The sequence below is a fragment of the Phaenicophaeus curvirostris genome, chromosome 4 (genome assembly GCF_032191515.1).
Source record: "Phaenicophaeus curvirostris isolate KB17595 chromosome 4, BPBGC_Pcur_1.0, whole genome shotgun sequence".
In the NCBI taxonomy this organism is placed as follows: domain Eukaryota; kingdom Metazoa; phylum Chordata; class Aves; order Cuculiformes; family Cuculidae; genus Phaenicophaeus; species Phaenicophaeus curvirostris.
The window spans coordinates 24,364,366-24,388,514 of NC_091395.1; the positions used below are offsets into that span (position 1 = coordinate 24,364,366).

The following is a 24,149-nucleotide window of genomic DNA, read 5'->3' on the forward strand; positions in this document are numbered from 1 at the left end:
GCACCATACAAAAAGAAAAATTAATTGCCTAGATTTACATGTGTTTGAAATATGAAAACCTGCACATTGCTAAGTATTTAATAATGAAAGATTTCCCGCATAATCAAACTGTTTCAAAACAGGTTGAGTCCTTTTTGCTCCCAAATAAAAAAGAAATAACCCTAAGATGGGAGGAGTAAAACGTGTATAGGAAACTGATTAAGAATGTGCATATATGTATATGTTTTTATTAACTTGTATTCTTATAGCCTTTTTTTTAATTGTGCTTGTTCATAATGCAGATGTCTTTCCTTTGCACAAAATTTTTCACTTGTGGGATACGTTACTTCTTGGAAATTCCTCCTTCCCGTTCTGTATTGGAGTTGCAATACTTCAGCAACTGAGGGATCGTCTTCTGGCTAATGGATTCAATGAATGCATTCTCCTTTTTTCAGACTTGCCAGGTACAGGAAAATAATGTTTTTCTTCCCTCTTTCTCTGTCTTCCTCAGTATGTTGCTGAAGACGGTACATGCTTGTGTGTGAATATATACTACAGACATTACATGTGTTTTGAAATCATTCTAGATTTAGGCAAAACTCACTGTCAGGGTATGTAGGTCTTACTACAGCTTGATGAAGTTTGTAGAAGTCGTTTTGCTGTCATTAGCAAGAACTGGGTAAGCTTGTTATTATTTCTAGATGAAGCCAGGAGTACTTTCTCGTGAAATTTAGAAGGATTTTGTATAGTTCATAAGTGACCCTGCATAGACATGCCACTTACAGGAAACAAACTAGTTGATAGGGATTTCTTAGTGAAAAAAATATAGTGCTGTTCTGAACTTTGTTGCTGGTACTAGTCTATTTACCTTTCAAAAATAATCAAACCTTTGCTGTGGAAGGAATTTTTCATGGAAAGGGTCATTGGGCACTGGCAGAGGCTGCCCAAGGAGGTGGTTGAATCACCTTCCCTGGAGGTGTTTAAAGGACGGGTGGATGAGGTGCTGAGGGGCATTGCTTAGTGACTGATAGGAGTGGTTGGACTCAATGGTCCAGTGGGTCTTTTCCAATGTAGCGATTCTGTGAATTAATGTAAAAGAATTAGGGAGAGCTGTATAGAAACCATTGGGATTGCTCTGTGCTAAATCAGTTTCCATTTGAAATGTGAAGTTTTCAAAAGCACCCTCAAGATCAGACCAGACACTGCATGATCGTTGTGCAGAAGTTCTGTCATCTTGTTCAGTGGGAGGTCGTTGACCTATCCCTACAAACAAGTGGTGCTTCTTTTTAAAAAAATTCAGTTGTGGTTAGCCATGAATTCTGGGTCTTCTTTCTGAGTAAATTTCTAGAGAGACTGTAGAGTGCACTTGAACTGAGTAAGCTATGTCAACTGAAAGGTAAGTTTCCATTTGTGATGGACTAATATTTACATAACATAAGTTGGAAGACTACTGCACCTGGAACTTACCTATATTGTTGTATTGATTCACTCTCTCCAACCCAGGATATCACTAACATAATATAGGTCTTGGTTAAGAGATGACACCATTTTAGTTGTGTGGCCTTTCGTTAGAAAATTTTAACTTTTTGCTAATTATTGATTTACTGGGACCTATTTGAACACCATGTGTGTAGTTCAATAATTCATTTAAACAGAAGCAATTCTTTTTGAGAAGAACCAAATGAAAGAATCAAGTTTGGAAGAGCACTTAAGCTTAAAAGCACTTGCTAAGTGTGATAGTCTCCACAACTGCAGAGTTTACAGAGGTTAGCAGTAGTCTAGGATATGTGAGAAAGCAGGCTGAGGCTATGTTCATAATCACATAAATCTGTCTCATAAATTCAGAAGTTCTCACAGATGAAGCTGTGTGTTTTCTCTAAATATTATTGTCACAAATTCTGTCTCTCACTATATACCTTTGAATATGTGTCTGGATTTCAAAAGTTTGCTTTTCTGCTGATTATTAATTAGTATATACTAAGCAATTGCTACTGTATTTTTCAGTTCATAAGAAATTTTATTAGGCCATTCCTTATGATCTGTTTTCAGTCTATATGCTTAGTCATTTCAAATGCCCTTATTAAATTTAACTGGGAATCTTCAGATGGTCTGAAAGGTAAGCACTGAACTAAAAGATCATTGCTCTCCCTCTTTCCTTCTCCCCCATATATTAGCTGTATGTCTTAGTTTAATGTAGGTTCATTAATATTTAACATCTTTGCCTCCCTAAGGTAATTTCTCTCTCTTTTTTTTTTCTCCTAGAGTGGTTCTAAATTATATATTCCAATTTATTTTGAATCAGCTGATTTAGTGACAGTTGAATTACTTTATGCTGAGGTCATGTGTAAGAACACATTAGTTCTCATAATACATATCTGTTTCTATAATAAAGTTATATCATTAAAATCTGTACCGTTGTAATAAAACATGCTTTCTGCTGATTATGACAATTTTGCTGATACTCTGGTTGGAAACATTTTGGTAGAATGATGTTTCTGAAAAGATGTTTTTTTTAATGTTGGTGATGTTTGCAATGTTTTGAATGCCAACAGTGGCACAATTTGAACATTGTGAGATTAATCTAAACCATACCATTAACTGACTACTAATGGAAAGAAGAATGAGGTTGGAAGATGATCCCAGTGTGACTTTAAAGTTAAATGTTATTGGTCTAGCTAAGACTTCTGTAATCAGTAACTTCTTTGAACATTTAATTATCATAGCCTTGTACCTTCTCTTTCTGACCCGAGTCTTATTTCTAACTAAGAAGTATTGACTGCTTCTAGGTTTTGTCACCTACATCTTCCAAATAGGACTTTTGGTTAAAATAAATTATGTGCTGTGCCTGAGAATTTTCTGAAAGTAATTTACAAACAACCTTTACCTGAAAGTGGGTCACCCTGAAGCAGAGATTATTGTGTTCCAAACATCTGCAATAATTTCAATCTAAAATCAGTTGTTGCTCAAAAGCCTGAAACTCCTGTGTTTTTAAAGCTTTCTGTGCAGTGGAATTGCTTATCTCAGCCTGCCAGTGAGTGTCTTGCTTTCCAAACTGATAAAGCTATTTTACTGCAGTCTTGCAACTTTGTGGAATGCTTTTTCTAAGATTTCTTGGCTTTACAGTAGCCATTTCTAAAAATGTGTATTTAAAGTTTTGAAAAATAAACAACAAAACCATTCATGAACCAACCAAAAAAAAAACCTCCAATGCTTTATTTCCAGTTCACTGCATATAACACAGTTTCAATTACTGTTTAAAAAAATTAATGATGTGAGAAAAAAAGAAGGGCCACAGTGCCATTATGAATTACTTGATTCTGAAAACCCTTTCCAATACTTGTCCCAAAGCTTTGGCTGCATTTTATCTATAAACCAAGTACAACTCGGCATTACTTGCTATTTTTGGGAGGTCTTATTGGAAATTTTAATTTGTTTTTACATAGTTTTAATAATATTCTAGCTTGTTAGGAAATCTATTTGAAGTATGTGGCAAAATAATTGGTTAATTAACAATACTGGAAAATCCTTTTGCTGTAGCAATATATGTCCTAGTTCATTCCTCATGGGGCTGTGTAAAGGGGACATAATCAACTGCTGAAACTTAAATAGAACTAGATTGTTTAGGAAATTACTATCCCAAGGTGGGGGGTTTTTATTCTCTTTCATTTGTACTTTCATATTTTTTTTCTGTCGTGCCTAAGGATCTTTTTAAGTATAAACTTTATTCAAACAATATAAATGCAAAAGAAGATTAAGGAGGTACTGCTTGAGACAGACAGACGAAGGCAACCCTGGAGTCACTGCTAATTCCTTATGTGTAGTTTCGAGGTGTAGTAAATTTCATCCTATTTGGGTGATGCAGAGAGAGCAAAACCAGTATGCGCTACCTTTGCTTTGCCTTTGTCCGAGTCTGGCATACAGCAGGAGAACGTGGCAGGAAAATGAGGATACTAAGGGTGGCAGTACTATGATGTGATTCTTGAGGTACCAACAGCAGAGGCAAGACTCTGCTTTCAGATGAGTACTGATTTGTTCTAAGCCAGTTCGGCTATGTCTGCATCTTATGTATCAGCAAATTTACAAGCCCGAAGGCTTTTTCGTGCATTGAGGTCCAACTGTGTAAGTAATGTTAAAACTTGCAGGTTTGCCTAAGTCTTTAACATCTTGCTGTAAGTTCATGTGAGAATGTATGTTGTGCAATGCAAGAATTATGATCATTGTAGCTTGATTACTAAGTTCATTACCCATTGTACAACTAGTACAGCACCTTTCGTTAGGAAACAAATGAAGGAACATCCAGATGTGCAAAGCTCTTTGCAAACAGTTGAAGGATCTATGCCAATATCATCACTAGCATAGAGAGATAATTATGGCCTTGAGAATGGATAGGGCAACTAACTAAAAGGTGGGGACAGATGTCATTAGAGAATAGGTAAACACTAAGCCTAAACATGAGATAAAACGTACTTTTGAATAAGCCTTGTAGGTTAGTTCACACAATACCTCCTTGAAGATGAATAACTTTGGAGTGAGAAGGGTTTGTTCTTTTTATGCTGTGCACCTTGAGAAGCTGTCTTTTTGCTGACTTAAAGTCAGTACATCCAAAGGAATAACCGTGGCCTCAGATAGGAAGTCCAGAAAGACTGACTGTGGAAAAGCAATCCAGTGCAACAAGGAGCTCTAGTAAAACTGTTGAATTGGAAAATACAGACTACCCTACTTTGTGAGACTTAAGTACGTAGTTTTAAGATACAAAGATCAAGTTGTCATCAAACCGCAAATTTTTTTCTCCAAGGAACAGATTTTCTCTAATGTGGGAGAAACAATTATATCTGTTGACATTGTGATGACGTGCCAAAATGCTGAGTCCCATGATGGTGAAAGCCATATAAATACTAAGAAGGATTGCATCCATCTCAGAAATGGGCTAAGGATCAAAAAATAGTGGGAATTCTACACTTAAGATTATATGGTGCAATTTTGAATGATGTGTTTCTGTTGACAGCAGCAGAACTAGATGGACAGCAATGAGCTTTGCTTTAGATACATATCCAATCCTACATCGCTACCATTTTACTTTCTGGCATTTTTCTTCCTGGAGATCTTTTTTCTGCCCACATCTGTGATTCATGGGCTTTTATTTTGCCAGAATTTCTGGTGGTTTAGCATAAGATTTGGTAGGAGGAAAAAATGTCATTTGGCCGCCAAGCCTACGTTCAGTTTGTTTTTCAGTGCCTGTTCCCGCTTCTTGAATAAAAATGTAAACTGCAATCAAAACACCAACTTTGTTGAGACTGAAAGAGTTACAGTGGGTTCTCCCATGTGCTAGTGAGCAGTAGAAAAACAAAGGTAATATATTGTTTTGATTAAGGTTTGACTTTTTATTGGACAGTTTTAAAAATATCCTACTGCTTAGATTAAGGCTCTGGGGAATCATAGCTCATAGTCATAATCATAGAATCATAGTCATAATAGCTTTTTTTAAAAGGAAACTTCATAACTTCAGCTATGAAATTTTGATGTGTGGCTTTGTTGTAGCATGCCCAGCTTCAAAGCTGTTGTCCTCCATGCAAGATGACACTACAAGGTGATTTTATCATGGAGTTAGGGAAGCTGGACTGCTTTTTCAAATTATAGTATATCTGAAGAAAAACAGCAGTTTTGTCTCTGTCACATGATGCACATGATAATGGTGCTATAACTATAACATAAAAAATGGGATTGGAAAGATCAAAAGGCATCAGAAGTTAAAAAAGAAATCACATTTCTAGTTTTCCTTTCTTGAAAGATGTAGATTAGACTGATATTTATGGAAACATCTTCTGAATATATTCTTCATCATGGCTCTGTTAGATGGCTTTTTTAGATGCAGATTTCATGTGTATTTATAATGCAATTCCTGAAGATTTATTGTTACTAAATAATGGCATTTACAAAGCAGAAACTGTACATAGCTGCTAGTGAGTGGAGTTTTACTTGTTTTGCTGCCTTTTTTTTTCTTTTTTTCTTTTTTTTTTTTCTTCTTTTTTTTTTTTTCTTAAATGACTTACAGCCAGCTGTGGATTGGGAGCTGGCTTTGGGACAGAGGCAGAGCAATTTGTTAGGACACACCTGCTCACCAAGGCTGTTTAGTAGCATCAGACTCTAAGATTGATGTCATTTTACTTGAAGCTGTGGATTTTTTAATTACTCATGCTTTCCACTTGTAGTGGCATGAACAAAATGCATTTCTATTTATAGATTCTGCCTTCTTGAGACTGAAGATAAATGCTGTGGTAGGTGACTGGTTCAGGATTGGACTAGTGCTTAGAAAGCAAAAGTGCGCTAGTGGTTCGGGTTTTTTTCCCTTTTGGAATTATAGAAAATGTTGCTGACAGAGCACGGTGCTTAATATGATATCTGCATATATCTTTCTTACACTGAATGTGTCTATTTGCCTGTACAGGCTTAAATGATCTTCCTGATAATGTCTAGTTCTCGATGTGTTAATTAAGGAGGATTTTAAAATAAGCTGCACAAATACTACGGTGTTAAAATTCCTTGATTAAAATATACATTAGCAGCATATCTCTCTATGTGATTGTAGGTGTATTTTGGGGGTGTGCATGTCCAGTGTTTTTAATAAAGATAGACATAGCTACTTAAATACATAAGCTGAGAGCTAGAAATGTGTTTCTGTCAAAAGAAGGACTGAGAAACGAGGTCTGTTTAAGTGTCAGTGGTCTTGTACTTTGGAATAGCTGTCAGTTCCCTTTGGTTTACTTTTCCATATTCAAACTCTTGCCTTTACAAATCTGTGTGAGGCATTTGATTCTGTCTATCCAAACGTCTTCTTAATGTATAAGAGGTGGAGTTTAGTAGAGATCAACAGAAAGACCAAAGCTAAACATAGAGAAGAGGGTTTGTAGCTAAAGCTAGGATTTTGTTGATAGTGCAAGCTCAACAAATTTCAAGACTGGATTGTTAGCACTGAGAGTCAAATCTGGTTCGGGAAGGACAGATTCCAAACCGGGAAAAGCACGCATTGTATGTGAAGAATGTTATCTGTATTATGAAAATGGTGATAAATGGTCTAAATACCCACTAGGGGTCTGGCAGGTGAAACCTCTGTCACTGCAGAAAATTAAGAAGTCTAGACAGGCATCTGTAGGGGATAGGGTAGTCATGTATCGTTTGGCTTTGGAGCAGGGCAAGGAGGCAGACAATCTTGCTTTCTTCCATCCTTATGCCCAAAAAGCACCCGAACTGAAACACATCAACTTTTTTTCTTATTTTCTCTCTGATTTCTTTTTCTTTTTTTTTTTTTTCTCTTTTCTCACCAACGTAGCATGGTTCTCAGGAAACAAATTCAGCAGTCATGTAAGCTGATAGTGTAGAAACCATAAACTTGTCTGCCGGGAATATAAATCTAAAATGACACACTTAAAAATCTCTTTAAGATAATTTTTTTTGGTTTATGTTATAAATATATGTTATTTAGGAATGTACTTTTCAAATGCATTCATGTGTAATTTGAAATGGGGGGTGTTAGAAAGCTTTTTCACAGATTGGGGGAGCTTTCCTTGACTTCTGAGTTTTCTTGATCTCATTATGTAGCAAACTAAGTAATTTAAAATGTATATTGACAAGGTTGGCCTGATGTTAGATACTTACAGCAACTACTTTTGCTGTGAAACACCAACATAGACTTAACTAATGGTAAACACTGAGAGTTTTAAACATAGGTACATAAGCAAGATAGTTATTATCCATTGTGTTTACAATTGCTGTATTTGTGGGAAATTAATAACATTTCAGACTTAAATAATATGTTTCTTGCTTGGTGGTAGATTGTGGGTGTCACATAGTTCAGGATACTTTTAGGCAAATGTAGATCTGTATTAATCTGTATTTCTGTATTAAGCTGTACCCGAAGTTTTTCCGTTATTGGTCTAGGAACCAAGAGGTAAAAATAGAGGCTTTTATCCTTTTCTCATGGCAACAGGTAGTCCTTCGCAATATTACTTGATTTTGTCTTATTTCAAAACCAGAAATTCTGACTTACTAAATCTTTCTTTCCTTAAAAAATCTTGAAGGCTAACAAGAGGAAACCTGTCATAATACAAAGGTCTTCCTTCTACTTACCACCCTTTAGAAATTGATCAGTTTTGTAAGAATTTGGCCTGGTTGAAACTTCTGATTGTCGATTGTTTTTACAGTCTTATACCTGCTGTGTCTGGGAAACAGCTGAAGTGGCTCATATCTACTACTCAGGTAGATTGGACAGTGTGGTCTTTACTAATGCATACTGATGAGCTTCAGCATTTGTATATTATTTCTGTGAGGCATAGATTTAGGATAAAGGAGGTAAGTTTAACCAGTATTTGAGATTATTAAATGTCTGTTGTATCATTTTTAAAAAGACTTTAACAAACCATACCACATAAAAAAATGTTTTCGTTCAAAAATTGAATGTTGGACGTTGTGTTAGTGGCACAAGTTCCTTATCTGTCATGTATTTTATCAAGTTTCTCCTCTAAGCTGATCCCTAAAGTTTGGTAAACCTGTCCTCTTATGCATATTCTGTACATGGTTATTGTCTAGCTATGAATTAATTCTTTCTTCTGCTGATCTGCTTTATTTCCCCTTATTCTTGTGTATTACTTGGGTTTTGTATAGTAGCCTCCATCTGACTATTTCTCTTATACAGTGTGAATTCCGGTCCTTCTGTTGCTGGCCAGTATTCTGATCTGATGTTAGGGCTGGTCCAGATGTCTTTAATATTTGTTAGCTTGTAGAAATGTCTCTTAAACAGCCCTGGCACACCTTATAAAACTCTTTGAAACACATTTTACTTTCAGAGCTCATCTGACAGTCTTTACTTAACCTGTTTTGACTGTCTTTCTCAGTAAGACGTAGGATGTGGCATTTGATGGTTCACTTACAGTAAACCTTTACCCTTTGTGCAGTCATTCAACATTCTGTCTCTTCCCTGCTCATCTTTATCAGTGCAGGATGACATCACATTTTCATGCTGGAAGGCATTCTTTATGAAACCTTTTCACTAAACTGCTGAGTTGGAGCAATTTTTAGTCAGGAATAAGAAAAGGATTCATGTTTGTCTTTTATGCCAGTGTAATATCTTGGGAAACAACACAGTGTTTACTGCTGCTTCTCTCTGTTGCTCATTACTTTGATAACCGTTGCACAAACTGGTCCAGATGACTGCATAACTGCAGGTACTAAAACTGTACTTTCCATAACTCTTTTCTTAGCTTCTCTTATTTATATACAGGCTGCCAAAATACCTGCTGTTGGTCTGAGCAGTGTCACTATCTCGCATACTTGCGTCATTTCTACTTGAATTATTATCTTCATGTCACTCTCCGCTACATAAGTCTTTTATCTTGATGCATTCCTAATTTCTCATTTCTAAAGTATCTTTATGAAGACAAGAGACCTGCAAGTTCTTTTTCTGCTCTCTGGACATTGCATGCAATGTCATTACATAAAACCAAAAACTTTCTTTCCCAGTGTTTCTGAACCCTAATGCTGATGGTTGATGTGCTTTCGCAAAACAAGTGGCTCATCTATTTTATTTTTTATACACCAGCTGTTTCTTGTGAGTATTCAGGCTCAAGAATTTTAAATTGTTGTCTTACAACGGCAAGGTAACTGTTGCATGTACACTGAAAATGGCAGTGTGATCCAGAGACGGTAAACAATATTGTATGTGGCGATCTGTCAAGAGAACATTTTATTCCGAGATACTGAAAGACTTGTAGAGTAATGTGCTTTCAGACAAGGTAGCCCATCAATGCAGCTGACTGCATTGTAATCATCCCGATTACAGCCATGCAACACATAGGACTGTAGCTTGTTCCTTTGCTTCTGCATCCAGTCATTTTTCTAGATGAATGCAACTTGTGTACACCTGCTGTATTAAACAAAAATTGTAAAGGCTGCCTGACAGACAGCACTCATCTTTCTGGTAGCTATTAGAAGATGTATATCTTGCATGTATGTGGAAAGAAGAACAGAGAATTATGCCATATTAGCTGAAGATTTTTAAAATTAATGGTTGGTATTTATGTTGCTTTTGAAATTTTGTCCGGAGATGCACTGAAAGGGATCCTGACGTGTGTAAGTAAGAGCAAATTACTGTATACAAAACAATTAAATACACAAATATCCTGAAATGTATGAAATAAATTACATAAAAAGAATAATTTTGCATTGACCTTTTTGTTTATAGTAACCTTCTAGCAGTAATGCGTACAGAGATGTTGGCTAGAAATGTCACTTCCTTTCCTATATTTCTCCTTTTACATGTCTAGGCTTGGTGTATCTTTTTGTATGTCATCAGAAAAGGAAATGTTTATGGCCTTTCACCTCTGATTCTTCTGAGAGCAGGAATCATGAGATTGAACTGACTGACCTATTCAGCTTCCCTGCTTTTATAGCACAGAGGTTTTCTGGCCTATTTATGTGGCTGTGTGGTGAAAGCTGATGTTGCCTGGCAGGGTAGTAATAAACTATTAGTGTTGGAGAGGTCAAGCCAAGCATATAATTCTGGGCTGTTTCCAAAATGCAGAAGCGGTTTATTTTGGCCAAATTTTTTAACTGGTGTCCTGTTAACCTAAGGAATGGGCTCTGGAACTGATTAACTGCACACAAAGAATTGGCCTGTGTACATTTTCACTAAGAAAGAACCATTCACATTATGATTTTCTCCATTACTTGCTTTCACTTGCTGTGAACAACATATGCGTGCCCATTTTTGCTGTAAAAATAAAAAACTCTGTGTATTTCTGTCATAGGTGTATTGCCTGTAAACTGATGCTGTCTTTTTTAACATCTGTTTCAAGTGCGATATGCTTTTCTCCTGTATCTATACAAATAAAGACTAAATACACTTACCTTAAGAAGCTGCTATGTCAGGCTGAGCCATCCTTTTCAGTTGAGGCTGTTGACAGAGGGAGGCAGCAGCTTGGTAAGGAATGATAATTTAGCATGAACAGAGCAAAATGAACAGCACCTTAAAACAACCAGGAATTTTAGTTCAGAAGAGGAGTGAAATGTTTCAATAGGTTTAATATTGGGATGAGGCCATGGGAAAACCAGCCTACTGGTGTTAGATCTCTTGTTTGTTTTGTGGTGTTTTTTCACTTCTCCAGACCCGTCTTTTTCAGGCCCCATATTATTTGCATATTTAGAAATCTCAAGAGAAGTCTTTTGATGCCCAGTAGTGGAGTAATTACCTGGTGACTTAGAATTATTTCCTGTAAGGCATGATTGCTGCTTGACTGTGAAATATTTGAGCTCAGTTGAGGCAGAACTCATAAACTCAATGTTTTGCAGTAAAGCTTGTGATTTTTTACTTCCTAGGTAACTGGGTGACAGCTTTGTATTTTGAAATGCTGGTGCTCTGCATTTTTGAAAAACAGAATGCTTGAAAATATACTAAATTTGGAATGAGAACTTATTCTTATAGTATTTATATTATGTTTAAAGTTAGGCTCAGTGCACACTTCATGGTTCATGACATCATGTTATGTTAGCACATTTTCATTACAGATTTTCCAGCAAAATAATGAGTATGAATAAAACTAGGAGACATGTTTTTTAAACTACTAAGCACCTTAGTGTTGGGACCTTGGAGAGCACAGAGACATTACATCTCCATGAGTAGCATGCCCTCCTTTGCCCTCTTTAAATATTTCTGTTCGTTTCTTGCTGACACCTTGAAATTTATGCCGAGCCTGTTTTCAGAAGGATGTTCTTCTACAGTTGTTTGCACATGTCAAGTAGTTTGGCATCCTGGTGAGATACTCTGTTTGTTTGCTCGTAGACCTGCTCAACAATTCAGGCACTGACTTGATCCATTCACACCTTCTGCCATACCAACAGTATGTTTTGAATAATGTGTAAGCTTTAATGTTTTCTGGCTCGTAACACAGTTTCTTGGGAGCAGAAAGAGTACAAGTAGGATTAACCCTGTGTGAATGCAAAGTCTTGGTGTGATAACAGAAGAAGGATATTTAATCAGAGACTGACTTATTTGTCTCATATTTGGAAGGGCATGGGAAGGAATCGAAAATGAAGTAGCACAGCAGACCCTCACTTATTAGCCAAAAGGAGGAGAGAAGATCTTATCCAGCAAGGCTGCAAAAAATTGCCATGTATTATAGTTACTGAGGGGAAGTGATTTTTCTTAAAACAAGATTACAAACAAAGGGTGAAGAGGGGCTTGAGGGTTACTCAAGTGTGAAGCCTGTTCATGTAACATGACTAATAAATATTCTGTCAATATTTACACCAGTTTAACATAGTCTTAAACTCCAGTATCCTGAAATCAATTATCTTTTAAAAAAGAATGCAAGTAAATTCTTTCACTACCAGTACTCTTGTCTCCCTCATGGGGGATAATTTTTGACCATTCCCATATATATGCACGTATTTGCCTACGTGCATACATTTTTTATTATTATTTGTGGAAAGTGCAATCTTCTTGTTATATTTTTATTTTGCAGATCAATTAGTCAGCAGACTGTAAATTGGTATTAGGCTTTTGATGGCCTTCCTCCCAAACCATTTAAAATTTCCTCTTGTTCCATGGAATTTAATTTCAGGTATGGCCACTCTCCTCTAGAAATGCTGCTTAGAAGAAATGAAAAACCAAACAGCCAAGAATCACAGAACAACAGGCTCCTAAATTTCTTACTTACACCCCAATGTGTGAGAACTGGTGGTTGCTTTTAGGGAAACCCATTGCTGCATTTCCGAGTTTTCTAAATGGATTCCTTTTGGAAGTAAAGAGCTTGTTTCTAGGAAAAATATTTTGATAGTCTGTCTCAATGCTGAACTGTGTCAGTCCCAATTTCTGCTTTCAGCTTTTTCATAACATTCTGCTGCAGTGTTCCTGTTCCATTCCCCAGTTCTCTGTTTTCAGTTTCAGATATATGTCAACTGTTAACACCCTTACACAACCAGATGTTTCTCATGCTCTTAATTATTGTTGTTCAGATTATTTTTTTTACTGGATGAATTCTGCTTTCACCTCACTTACTAGAAAAGTACTGCTGACGCTTCCGTAGCTAAGAATCTCAGGAGACAGGGGTGTAACTCACCATTACAGCAGTCTCTTAATAGTAAAAGAGAACAAAAAACCTCAGCGTACTACAATCTTGAACTGAAATTCTCAACTTTTTATAAATAAAATAAGTCTTCAGACATGTAAAGAAAGTGTGACCGTAATTACCATGCTTCAGAATGTATACTGAGCTGTAGGAATAATAACCAGTGAAAAGCACCTGCTGTTTTTACCCACATTTAGAAATTATGTAAAGTTTTACAGTTACCTGGATTTTCCTTGGAAATGATGCTAAATAATAACTTCCCATTGCAATATACTCAAAATTAAAAATCTAATGTTTTCATTACAGAATGAAAAATTCTTAGTTGCTTTGACCCTTTATCTCTAGCAACTATTATCCTGAGTAGTTGGAAAAAACTTAAATGGTTAAGTAAAGTGGTGATTTACTTTGACATGCACAAAAAGGTTTTAGGGCAAGAATTAAAATTGGGGTAAACCACAGCTTTAGTCCCAGATTTTTCAGTATTTCAGAAGCAAGATAGCACATAAGAACGTTGTCTTCAATGGAAATAAAGCATGTGCTGCAGGTTGTATCCCACCTGAATACTGACAGCTCTTTGAATGGGAGGTCAATAGATCACATCATTCATTCAGATTTTAAATAAAGTGAATAATTGCATCCAACTGGAACATTCTGCCCCGAAGTTTGTTTTCTGCTTCTTTTGCTCACCAACTTGCTAATGACTGAGGTTGCTGGAGTAAATCCCTGATTGATGACAGTGCAGCAAATCTGTTGATGGCAATGAATGACTGATGGCAGTGCATTCAAACCTGTTTGATACACACAGGTAAAGCTTGGCTACAGTGCTTCTGTTTTCTTCATAGAAGCTTAGGTTTCAATCTTCTAAATAGTGAGTGCTGTGATGAGTCATCCAAGATGCTTGGGACAGACCTAAGAAGTGCTAATATTCCTGTTGGTTGTCTGATACATGACACTGGGTTTGTCTTAAATGCAAGCTAGGATCATTTTTCTCATGAGACTACAAACAGGACACACAAAACTAACCAGCCCTTCTGTACTGATACGAAAGTAAAACATCTTGTTAGAAGGCAGATGCATGCAGGATGCTTAGTGTTGCAAAAAAATATGTGTAATTGGTTTATGTTTTTTTTTTCTTTTGCATATGTTTTTCATTATGCTTTGGTAATTTTTATTTGACCACAACTTATTTTAGGATGCTTCCCATTTGATGGGTGTCTGCTTTCATCCCAAGTTGGGTAATGGTTTGTCACACACAGCACTTGCTCCTTCAGACAGAATATTTCACTGTGAATGTCTGGTTGGATTTAAAACAAAAAACCTCTAAAATGCTTTGTGTTTGCCGTCAAGCACAAATTAGCATTGGGAACTCCAATATTCCACCAAACAGATAACATGTAGCTTTGTCGAAATGGGTGGGCTACACCAAGTTCAACAACTGAAAACTTTGTCAGGTTTGTAGCAGAATTCAATTGACAAATAAGGCACTCAGTTTATCCATAACTCCTGGTGCCCATACATTGTGTGGAATGTACTTCTGATGTACCTCACATACTTACATTCAAGAATCAGTAATCTAACTTGAAAAACATTCAATGAAGGTGCATTACAATGTCTGGGCTTACAAAGACAGGATTGTATTCCTGTCTTTGCATTGGTTGAAATTAGTCACACTTCTCTTAAACAACTTGCTGTATTTCCATACGTACCTAGGGATAAAATTAATGCCTAAAATGTCATTGTTAGTTTTCCCTAAAAAAATTCTGAATTTTTTTTACTGTGAGAATGTTTTGGAAAACTGTGCCTTTTTAGGAGGGGAGAGAGAGACAGAGGTATAGGTGGATATATGTATGTTTAGCAATGTCATAGCTAGGTTTTTACTTATTTTTCATGCTTGCATTTCTTGCTTTTTCTTTAAATTCCTGATCAGAGATTGACATTGAGCGTTGTGTTCGTGAGTCGATCAACCTGTTTCGTTGGACCCCGAAGAGTGCTACGTACAGGCAATATGCACAGCCTCCACGGCAAGCCAGTGAGAGCAACGGCGCAAGAGGTTCAATGTCCTGCTTTTCAGCAGACTATCAGGAAGCACCACGAAGTGACCTAGTAAGTGCCCTGGAAACTGAAGGGGGGAGAATTGTTCAGATTGCATGTTTTTCCTACCCCACGTGGGTTTTTTTCTCTTTAAAATTTATTCAGGAAGAAAGTACCCACCAAACCTCAGTTACTGGCATTTATGTTGTCACTTCGAAGCATAGAGGTTTGACACATTCATCAGACATTCTGATTTGCTTGTCATCTAGTGCGATGTTAGAACCGATGCTGTATTATTAATTTTGATGAACAATCCAATGCGTTCAATGAGAATTAACTGAAAGGTTGTTGGAGTTTGTTTTTTTAACTTCACTGCTTTGAACTTCAGCTTCTTTTGTGTACATGCCAATGACATAATGTCTTCTTGTAATGGATTTCTGCCTCTCCCAACTTCTTTGATTCTGTGATGTTTGTTACTACAGCAGCCCACCTAAAGACTGAAAAAAAGGCTTTATCTTAGGTGAAAAGTAGTAAAAAGCACAGTTTTCCAGTGACAAATATGTAACTGGAAAGTGAGCAGGCAGCTCTAGCTGTTCTTTCCATCTTGGCATGTCAAATTAAAGGCATGGCTCAAGTTATTTTCAGAGGTTATATGTGTGTTATGCCTGTGTTTTGTTTTGACAAAGAATAACTAGTGGCTAAGAGTATAACTGCATTAAAGAGGTATTCATTCAAACAAAAATCTTTTTCCCTTCTCTCTCCAGTAAAATCTGATGCTTGTTTCTCTTGTCAAATACACGGTATGAAGAATGGAGATTTGAAATTGTTCCTTTTCTTCCTCTCAGTGGTATAAATCTAGTCAGTCTCTTAAAAATTAAAGAGTTTTGGGTTTTTTCCTTCCACGATCTCCGACAATCAGAATTCATTCCTGAGTACATAACAATACTAGGGGAAGGATATATTGATCTACCATATCTATGTGGTCAGTTGCATTAGGTTTTCGTCTTTCCAGCTGTTTTTCCTAATTACTAAGAAATATTTTGTTACTCAAGCATATCTTACTGTTTAAACAGTCCTTAAACCTGAGTCTGATATTCAGTCATTTTCTTGGTTATTTTTAACTTTAGTTTTGCTTTTATTTCTATTCCTGTATTTTCTGGAAGCCTTAGCCACAAATCCAGGACTTCAAGTGTTAGACATGCCAATATGGAACAAAAGGGAACTACAAAGAACTTAAAGGATTTAAGAAGTAATTGGTAAATGTAGAGAGGCAGTTAGGAGGAAAAATGAAATACTAGGAGAATACTGATTTGTTGTCATGCTGGAATTATAGCCAGCACAACTGCTGCTGTGCTCTTCCAGAAATATGTAGAGACTTTATGAAGGAGCTAAGGACTGCATGTTCATAGAATTATTCAGCTAGTACCTAGGAAGTCATCTGGTACAGATTGCTAGAGAAAACAGGCCCAATACTGAATTCAGAGGGCTTTGCCCCGGGACCTTGTTCCATAAGGTCATGAAAACTTCCAAGGAAAGAGATTATGGAATCTCTCTCAGCAGCCTGGTCTGATGCCTGGTAGTGCTAGCAGTGTTTTTGTGTATGTGCTAACTTTTCTTAACATTATGATGACAATAGAGCAAAAAGCCCCATCTCCTCAGTCCTTAAGGATATGCTTGTGCCTTTCTGCATCAAATTAAGAGGGAAATAGTAAAGAGGGAGAAGGAAGAAAGCAACAATGGTCTACTAGAACAAAGTAATGTAATGGTAATTACATTAATTAATGGTAACTAGAACAAAGATTTAGATTTGTAGCAGAGATAAAAATCTATTATCTGGTGTCAAGCAAAGTTTCTTTCAGTGTTCTTCCATTTCCTGAGAAATTTGGGGCTGATTATTTTTACTGATAGTAATTTTATTTTCATACCAGTTGTTTGTTTATAATGCCAGGAATGAGGTTCATCCATCCTACAATTTCTAAGAAATTAAGTTAATGTTTTTCTAATGTTAAAGAGAAGAAAAAATAAATACCATGACTTCTATTGCCTTCTCTTTCGTTTCTGTTTTTTTTCTATATAACAACAAACCACATTTCATTAGTGTAGCATAGCTAGTAGTTTAACTTCTTTTGAAGGTCAAGGGTATTGGATCTTTTGAGTACTGATGTAGTTAATTTTTTTAGCTCATATGGAGGAGCACTGTGTGATTTATACAGAAATCTGTGAATGTATTCAGGCTTTTTCTGTAGCAAAGAGGAAATTAACCTCATGGACACTTGAATGACAAGGAAGCCAATTCCTATATTAAGTTATAGTCTACAAATGTCTTTACTCATGTGCTGTATTTTTGTGTGTCACATTTTGAGACAGATATGTACAAGCCATGTATGTTAGGATTCTGTCTCAGGGCTATAATTCAGACTTCGAAAGTCCTGTGTAACATAAGCTACTAGTGAGCTGTCTCTCACTTGTGACCAGTTTGGCACTTCTGGATATTTGTCCTTATAAAATGACACTTCTCAGGGGTTTAAGCAACATTACTAAAAAATACACTACTCGTGTTTCTTGCCGTGAGGAAACTCTTTTTCTGCTTCAAAGCAAGGGAATCCTAGCTCAGTCTTTAGTTCACATAGTAGCCTTTAATGGATTTTTCTAAAACACTGTTCTGCCCTTACTGGCCAGTCTAGATCTTAAAAAATTACTTGCTGTTTCCCCACCTATTTAGTTGGTCATTATCTGGACAAGTGCTTTGCACTACTATTTATATGTTTGGTTTTATTTCTCGGTCACCTCCATATTTGAGAGTGGAAAGGGTAGGAAACAGTTCCTTTGTAAGCAAAGCTGTGGGTTTGCTTCTGAAGGTAATTTATGACTTATTGAAACATTAGGTGTTTAGTGCATTTGATTCTAAGCAACAGCTGTCTCCCGTGCCTAAATTTGTATTTTCCTTCCTAGCTGCTTCAGTCTTTAAGTGGTTTTTATTTGCTACTCAAATATTTGTTACCATACATTGATTAATAATAACACAAGAAGTATTTGCCCCTGGCTGTGTGCACTTCTCTCTAAATTAGCCGCCAGTAAAACAAAACTATTGACTCTTCTATCATTAGCATTACTTAGTTTTCATTTTAGTGGCATCTATTTGCAACTTCATAAATAGGCTTGGGTGCTTTCTTCCCTCTTGGACTTGTGTTGCTTAATCTTTTACTCTTTCAGCCAGTAAACATACTTCTATTGAGATAAAATCTCAAGGAGGAAATAGTTTCAGAGAGAATGAGTGTACATCTTAAGTAGTTTTGCATGTTTGTTTTGAGAAAGATAAAATGTCAAAAATAAGAACAGAAAAAACCCCTATAAATTTGCTACTGAATTTTGGTTGCAGTCTACTCAAATTTGTGTCTGTAATTTATTCTTGACCAGTACACTGATGAGGTTTTTTCCTTACTTTTCTTGAAACTTACTTTCATAACCTGAAAACTCCCAAAGTGTTTTTCTTGAATGTCCAGCAGTTGCAGAGACTAATAATACTTGTCATGGAACAATTTTTTGCTATGCCTGTATCTCCCTTATTATAGACATGGTAGATATTCTCTCTCTCCAGCTACGAAAGTGATAGAATGATGCAGTTTCTTTATCTTTCTGAATGTCTGCTCAGGTTTGGCAGGTGGACCTCAGAAATCACAAGGCTGATACAGTTATGCCTTTGTCTTGCTCTTCTACTGCCAATCCTTTTTTTCAAGGGTAGGATTTCCCAATGAATGTTGGGGAACGAAAGCATTCAGCTGGAGTAAAGTCTACCAGATGCTTATTAATCTGATTTAAATGCCACTGGTCTGGTGCAGCTTTTCATTTTTGATGAAGTAAGAGAATGCCTAAGTGGGGACACTGGCTAGACGAAGCAGTACAAATATGAAAAACACATTTTTAATCATAAATAGTATGAGCAAGGTTTCCTGATGGTAAATTTTCTTTGCAGATAGTCAAAGACAGCTTGCATGACAGTCTTCTTACAGGTCTATTTTCAATATATACTCTAGCACTCAGTTGCTTTTAGTTTCCTGTATGTACTTAGGATGTATGTGTCCATATCAAGTATAACTTGAATAACTGGTCAGTGAAGTCCATCTCTTCTTCTAAATGAAGCATGATGAGTAGCATATACCGACATTTCTGTTTCAGTGTACAAGCTAGGAAATGTCAAAGTGCAATGGTGCAGTGTCCATGCTGTTCATAATAGATATTACATATATTCTGCTTTAAGGGTCTTCTAACTGCCTTGACACATCTCAGATTTGTTTTGTGTTCTGCTTTTGTAGGGAACCTTTTTTTGTTTTCTTCTTTGGTTGCTGTGCTACTCGACAGAAAGATGTTCCTCAAATTTGTCTTTAGTTGATGTTGTGCAAAGCATTAACTGAACCAGACGCAAGTTAATGTCTGTAATTTATTTTGCATGTGCCTTTGATGTTTCTGTTTTTCAGATTGTAGCTCCTAACAGGTTGAATGAGAAATTGAGTTTGTCGCATTTGAGATGAGTTGGTTAAAATACATTTTTTTTGTCACTCACCTGGGAGTGAATAAACAGTTTACTGTTTAATTAGGCACATTCTAAAGTCATCATAGTCTGGCAAATATTTTCAGGAATTATTGAGCGCTTGTAAACTTTTTGTGTGTATTTATTAGCTTTTCAAAGTTTTTTTGAGTTTCATAAGCCAGGCAGGATGTATAACCAAAAAGCAAGCAGTGTAAGGAAAACTGTACTTTCAGTGCTTTGGTTCTGCAGATTAAACTAGCTGAGAAATACCTGTTTTAGCACATTCTTTGCTCTTCTTGGGTTTTAAAATATGAATGTGTTTTATTATGTTTTAGGACTTTTCCTGAAAGAAGTTAAGGCATTAAAATGATTACCAGAGTAGACAAAACAAGGATTTTATTAGCTTAGGAAATAACTGATGTTAAATATTAATTTAAGAGTCTAGAGACTCTTAAAGACTAAGCTAATGAATGTTGTGGGGTTTTTATAAATTGTTATATGAATAACAATTATTTTAATTGAATGTAAACTATTGGAACAACTATGTTGTGTGTTGTTTTAATTGAGGCAGAATTAAAAGAATATGTTTATAATAATCCAAATACTATTTACATGAGGCTTCAGTAGTTTGTTTGATACTCATTTAGATCATATTTAAAGATTGTAAATGTATTTTGTACAGACTTGGTTTCCAAGTCTTCCTGGGACGTATGTGTCTGCTATGCATGTAAATGGGGTAGTGGGAGCAGCCAGAGCACACTCTGCTGCACCCTTAGGCTCAGGCTCTGGATTCACTGATTGTCCATCTAGTCCTTCCTTAAAAGCCTTTGTGATTATATCCACTTTGAAGTTGAAAGCTGGGTGTATTTGACTTTTTGACCTACCACGATTGGGATTCCATGACTGATTAACAAGTCAGTGCTGGGGGGGAGAAAGTAATTATACCTGTAATATTAATTTTTTAAAAAAATAACTAGCCAGTTCTCTCCCTCTGCATCTGGTGGGAATGTTTTCACTTGCGGTCTCTCTCTCTCTTTTTTTTTTTTTTTTTTTTTTTAATCTTTATCCCTGATTTGGAAATTGGTTTAAAATCAGGTTCTGGGTTTGAGAGCTTTTAATAAATAGGAGTTTGAGTTTTGATTTTATTTCAGTTTTGCCATAATGCTGAATAAAAGAAATTTACTTTCAAAAATCATAGACAGTAACCACCGTATGGCAGAAGAAGGAATATGACAGCTACTTTCATCATACTTTAAAATGTGGAAGTTCACAGAATCACTAGGTTGGAAAAGACCCCCAGGATCATCGAGTCCAACCAGGATCATTGAGTCCCACCAAAGTTCTTGACAAACAAGCTGTTTATGAGATGATTAAATGGTTGGGCCCATAATGACATAGTAAACAGTACAGTATTCATCATCTTCCAACAGTCCTGGAAGACTGGGGGAGTCCCACTGGACTGGAGGCTGGCTGATGTCGTGCCCATCTACAAGAAGGGTCGCAGGGAGGACCCAGGAAACTACAGGCCTGTCAGTCTGACCTCAGTGCCAGGGAAAGTCATGGAGCAGGTGATCTTGAGTGCTATCATGAAGCACATGCAAGAGAACCGGGTGATCAGGCCCAGTCAACATGGGTTCACAAAAGGCAGGTCTTGCCAGACTAACCTGATCGCCTTCTATGACAAAGTGACTAGGCTGCTGGATGAGGGAGAGGCTGTGGATGTGGTCTTCCTGGACTTCAGTAAAGCCTTTGACACAGTTTCTCACAGCATTCTGCTTGAGAAACTGTCAGCCTCTGGCCTGGACAGGCGCACACTCTCCTGGGTGGAAAACTGGTTGGATGGCCGGGTCCAGAGAGTGGTGGTAAATGGTGTGAAATCCAGCTGGAGGCCAGTGACAAGTGGGGTTCCCCAGGGCTCAGTGCTGGGTCCAGCCCTGTTCAATGTCTTTATCAATGACCTGGATGAAGGCATCGAGTGCACCCTTAGCAAGTTTGCAGATGACACTAAGCTGGGTGGAAGTGTCGATCTGCTGGAGAGTAGAGAAGCTCTGCAAAGGGATCTGGACAGGCTGGACCGCTGGGCAGAGTCCAATGGCATGAGGTTTAACAAGGCCAAATGCCGGGTCCTGCACTTAGGGCACAACAACCCTGTGCAGTGCTACAGACTAGGAGAAGTCTGTCTAGAAAGCTGCCTGGAGGAGAGGGACCTGGGTGTGTTGGTTGACAACCGACTGAATATGAGCCAGCAGTGTGCCCAGGTGGCCAAGAAGGCCAATGGCATCTTGGCTTGTATCAGAAACGGCGTGACCAGCAGGTCCAGGGAGGTTATCCTCCCTCTGTACTCGACGCTGGTGAGACCGCTCCTCGAATCCTGTGTTCAGTTCTGGGCCCCTCACCATAAGAAGGATGTTGAGGCTCTGGAGAGAGTCCAGAGAAGAGCAACAAAGCTGGTGAAGGGGCTGGAGAACAGGCCTTATGAGGAGCGGCTGAGAGAGCTGGGGTTGTTTAGCCTGGAGAAGAGGAGGCTGAGGGGAGACCTCATTGCTCTCTACAACTACCTGAAAGGAGGTTGTAGAGAGGAGGGTGCTGGCCTCTTCTTCCAAGTGACAGGGGACAGGACAAGAGGGAATGGCCTCAAGCTCCGCCAGGGGAGGTTTAGGCTGGACGTTAGGAAAAAAATTCTTTACAGAAAGGGTCATTGGGCACTGGAACAGGCTGCCCAGGGAGGTGGTTGAGTCACCTTCCCTGGAGGTGTTTAAGGCACGGGTGGACGAGGTGCTGAGGGATATCACAGAATCACAGAATCACAGAATCACAGAATAACCAGGTTGGAAGAGACCCACCGGATCACCGAGTCCAACCGTTCCTACCAAACACTAAACCATATCCCTCAGCACCTCGTCCACCCGTGCCTTAAACACCTCCAGGGAAGGCGACTCAACCACCTCCCTGGGCAGCCTGTTCCAGCGCCCAATGACCCTTTCTGTAAAGAATTTTTTCCTAACGTTATGTTATATGTTTTAGTGTTTGATAGGAACGGTTGGACTCGATGATCCAGTGGGTCTCTTCCAACCTGGTTATTCTGTGATTCTGTGATTCTGTGATTCTGTATAGTCAAGTTTGCCATAGCTGTTAAATAGTTCAGATTTGAGCCAACTCTGTTTTTCCTTTCTGTGTTCAGGCTTAGGAAGACACTGTCTGAAATGGTAGCAACTTGATGTTGTACAAATGTTTCTTTCCACAAGTACAGCCGGAGCAAGGCTGTATATTTTAACTAAGGAGGAGTTTGCTGTGTCTCACCGGAGAGTAGCAGGAAGCTGCTTTTTGAACACCTCTTTTTTCTTTTATGCACATCCAATGCAAAACAGTTACACATCCTCAGTGTTTTAGTTTCACTGATGATGATTTATTGGGTTGCTGATGCTGTGATGTAAAGTTAATGTTTTGTGATGGATGCCTTAGACTTTCACCCTGAGAAATGCATAACAAGATAAGCTTGCAAGCTCCTAAGAAGAGCACAATTCCAGACTGTAGTTGTCCCAAATTACAACGTGACTGGCTGGCTCAAGACGCAGTTGTTATTTTTGGTTTTTTCACTTATTTTAGCACTGACTGTGGCCCCCATTGAGAGGGAAGACTATAGTGCGTATAAGTCTTTTTGGCAGCCAATATAAATGCTTGGTATGGTTTCCTGGGTGACAGTTTTATTTCATACTTTGTTAAATAATCTGTATTTTATCAAAAAAAAAAAAAAAGAATTAGTGGCCTACATCTAAAAACCAAGAAAATGAAAAAGCAGTGCCATGTGTATGTGAGTTTACTTTAGGAGAGAAGTAGCACTCAGAATAACCCAGTAAGCATGCTAAAAATATGCTTTAGGTCCAGCGTGAATGTTAAAAGCTTAATGCTTTATTCAGCATCTGGTAAGCACAAATAGATACTGCATAGAGAAATGATCCATTTGGTATTACATTTTTTTATGTGTGTGCTTGTAGCATGAGAAAGCAATGGAATTTGGGAAGAATTTTTGAAGTCAGGTTTTGGAGGAGTGAACTCAAGGATCTTAGTAGTTTATCTCACACACAAATACGCTCAGGTGCACAGATACAGCTGCCTCCCACCCCTCACAGCAACTCTGATTCTGGCATGTGCTGACTCCTGTGTCTGCCATGTGTAGCTGCTGTGAAATTTATGTCTTGGTGCACCATGATGTGTAACAGCGCTGTTAAGGAAATGTAATAAAATTAATTTTCATGAGACAGAGAGGAGGTGTATTGTGGGGGAGGCATTTGCTTCCCCCATTTTTCTTAGGCAAGGCCTAAGGTTTTTCTCTACATAGATCTCTAAAGGAGTCCGTCTTAGGCTAAGCTTGAATTTGAGATTCCATTGTATCCCTCTCTTAGGCCAGGCCAAGTTGCGTGTTTTCTTAGTTGAGTGTTTTCTTAGTTGAGTCAGGATGTGGTGTCATTATCATCTAACTTTAATAGGAAGTG

The 24,149-nt window shown here is 37.6% G+C and overlaps 1 protein-coding gene across 1 annotated transcript in view; it reads left to right on the top strand.

Annotated features, from left to right (window-relative positions):
* TBCK (TBC1 domain containing kinase) overlaps nucleotides 1-24,149 on the top strand; it is a 117,616-nt gene that overhangs the window by 69,430 nt on the left and 24,037 nt on the right. Inside the window, exons 22-23 of the mRNA XM_069855521.1 lie at nucleotides 282-443; nucleotides 15,025-15,200. Coding sequence (XP_069711622.1) covers nucleotides 282-443; nucleotides 15,025-15,200 — 338 coding nt within the window. The remainder of the gene's footprint in view (nucleotides 1-281; nucleotides 444-15,024; nucleotides 15,201-24,149) is intronic.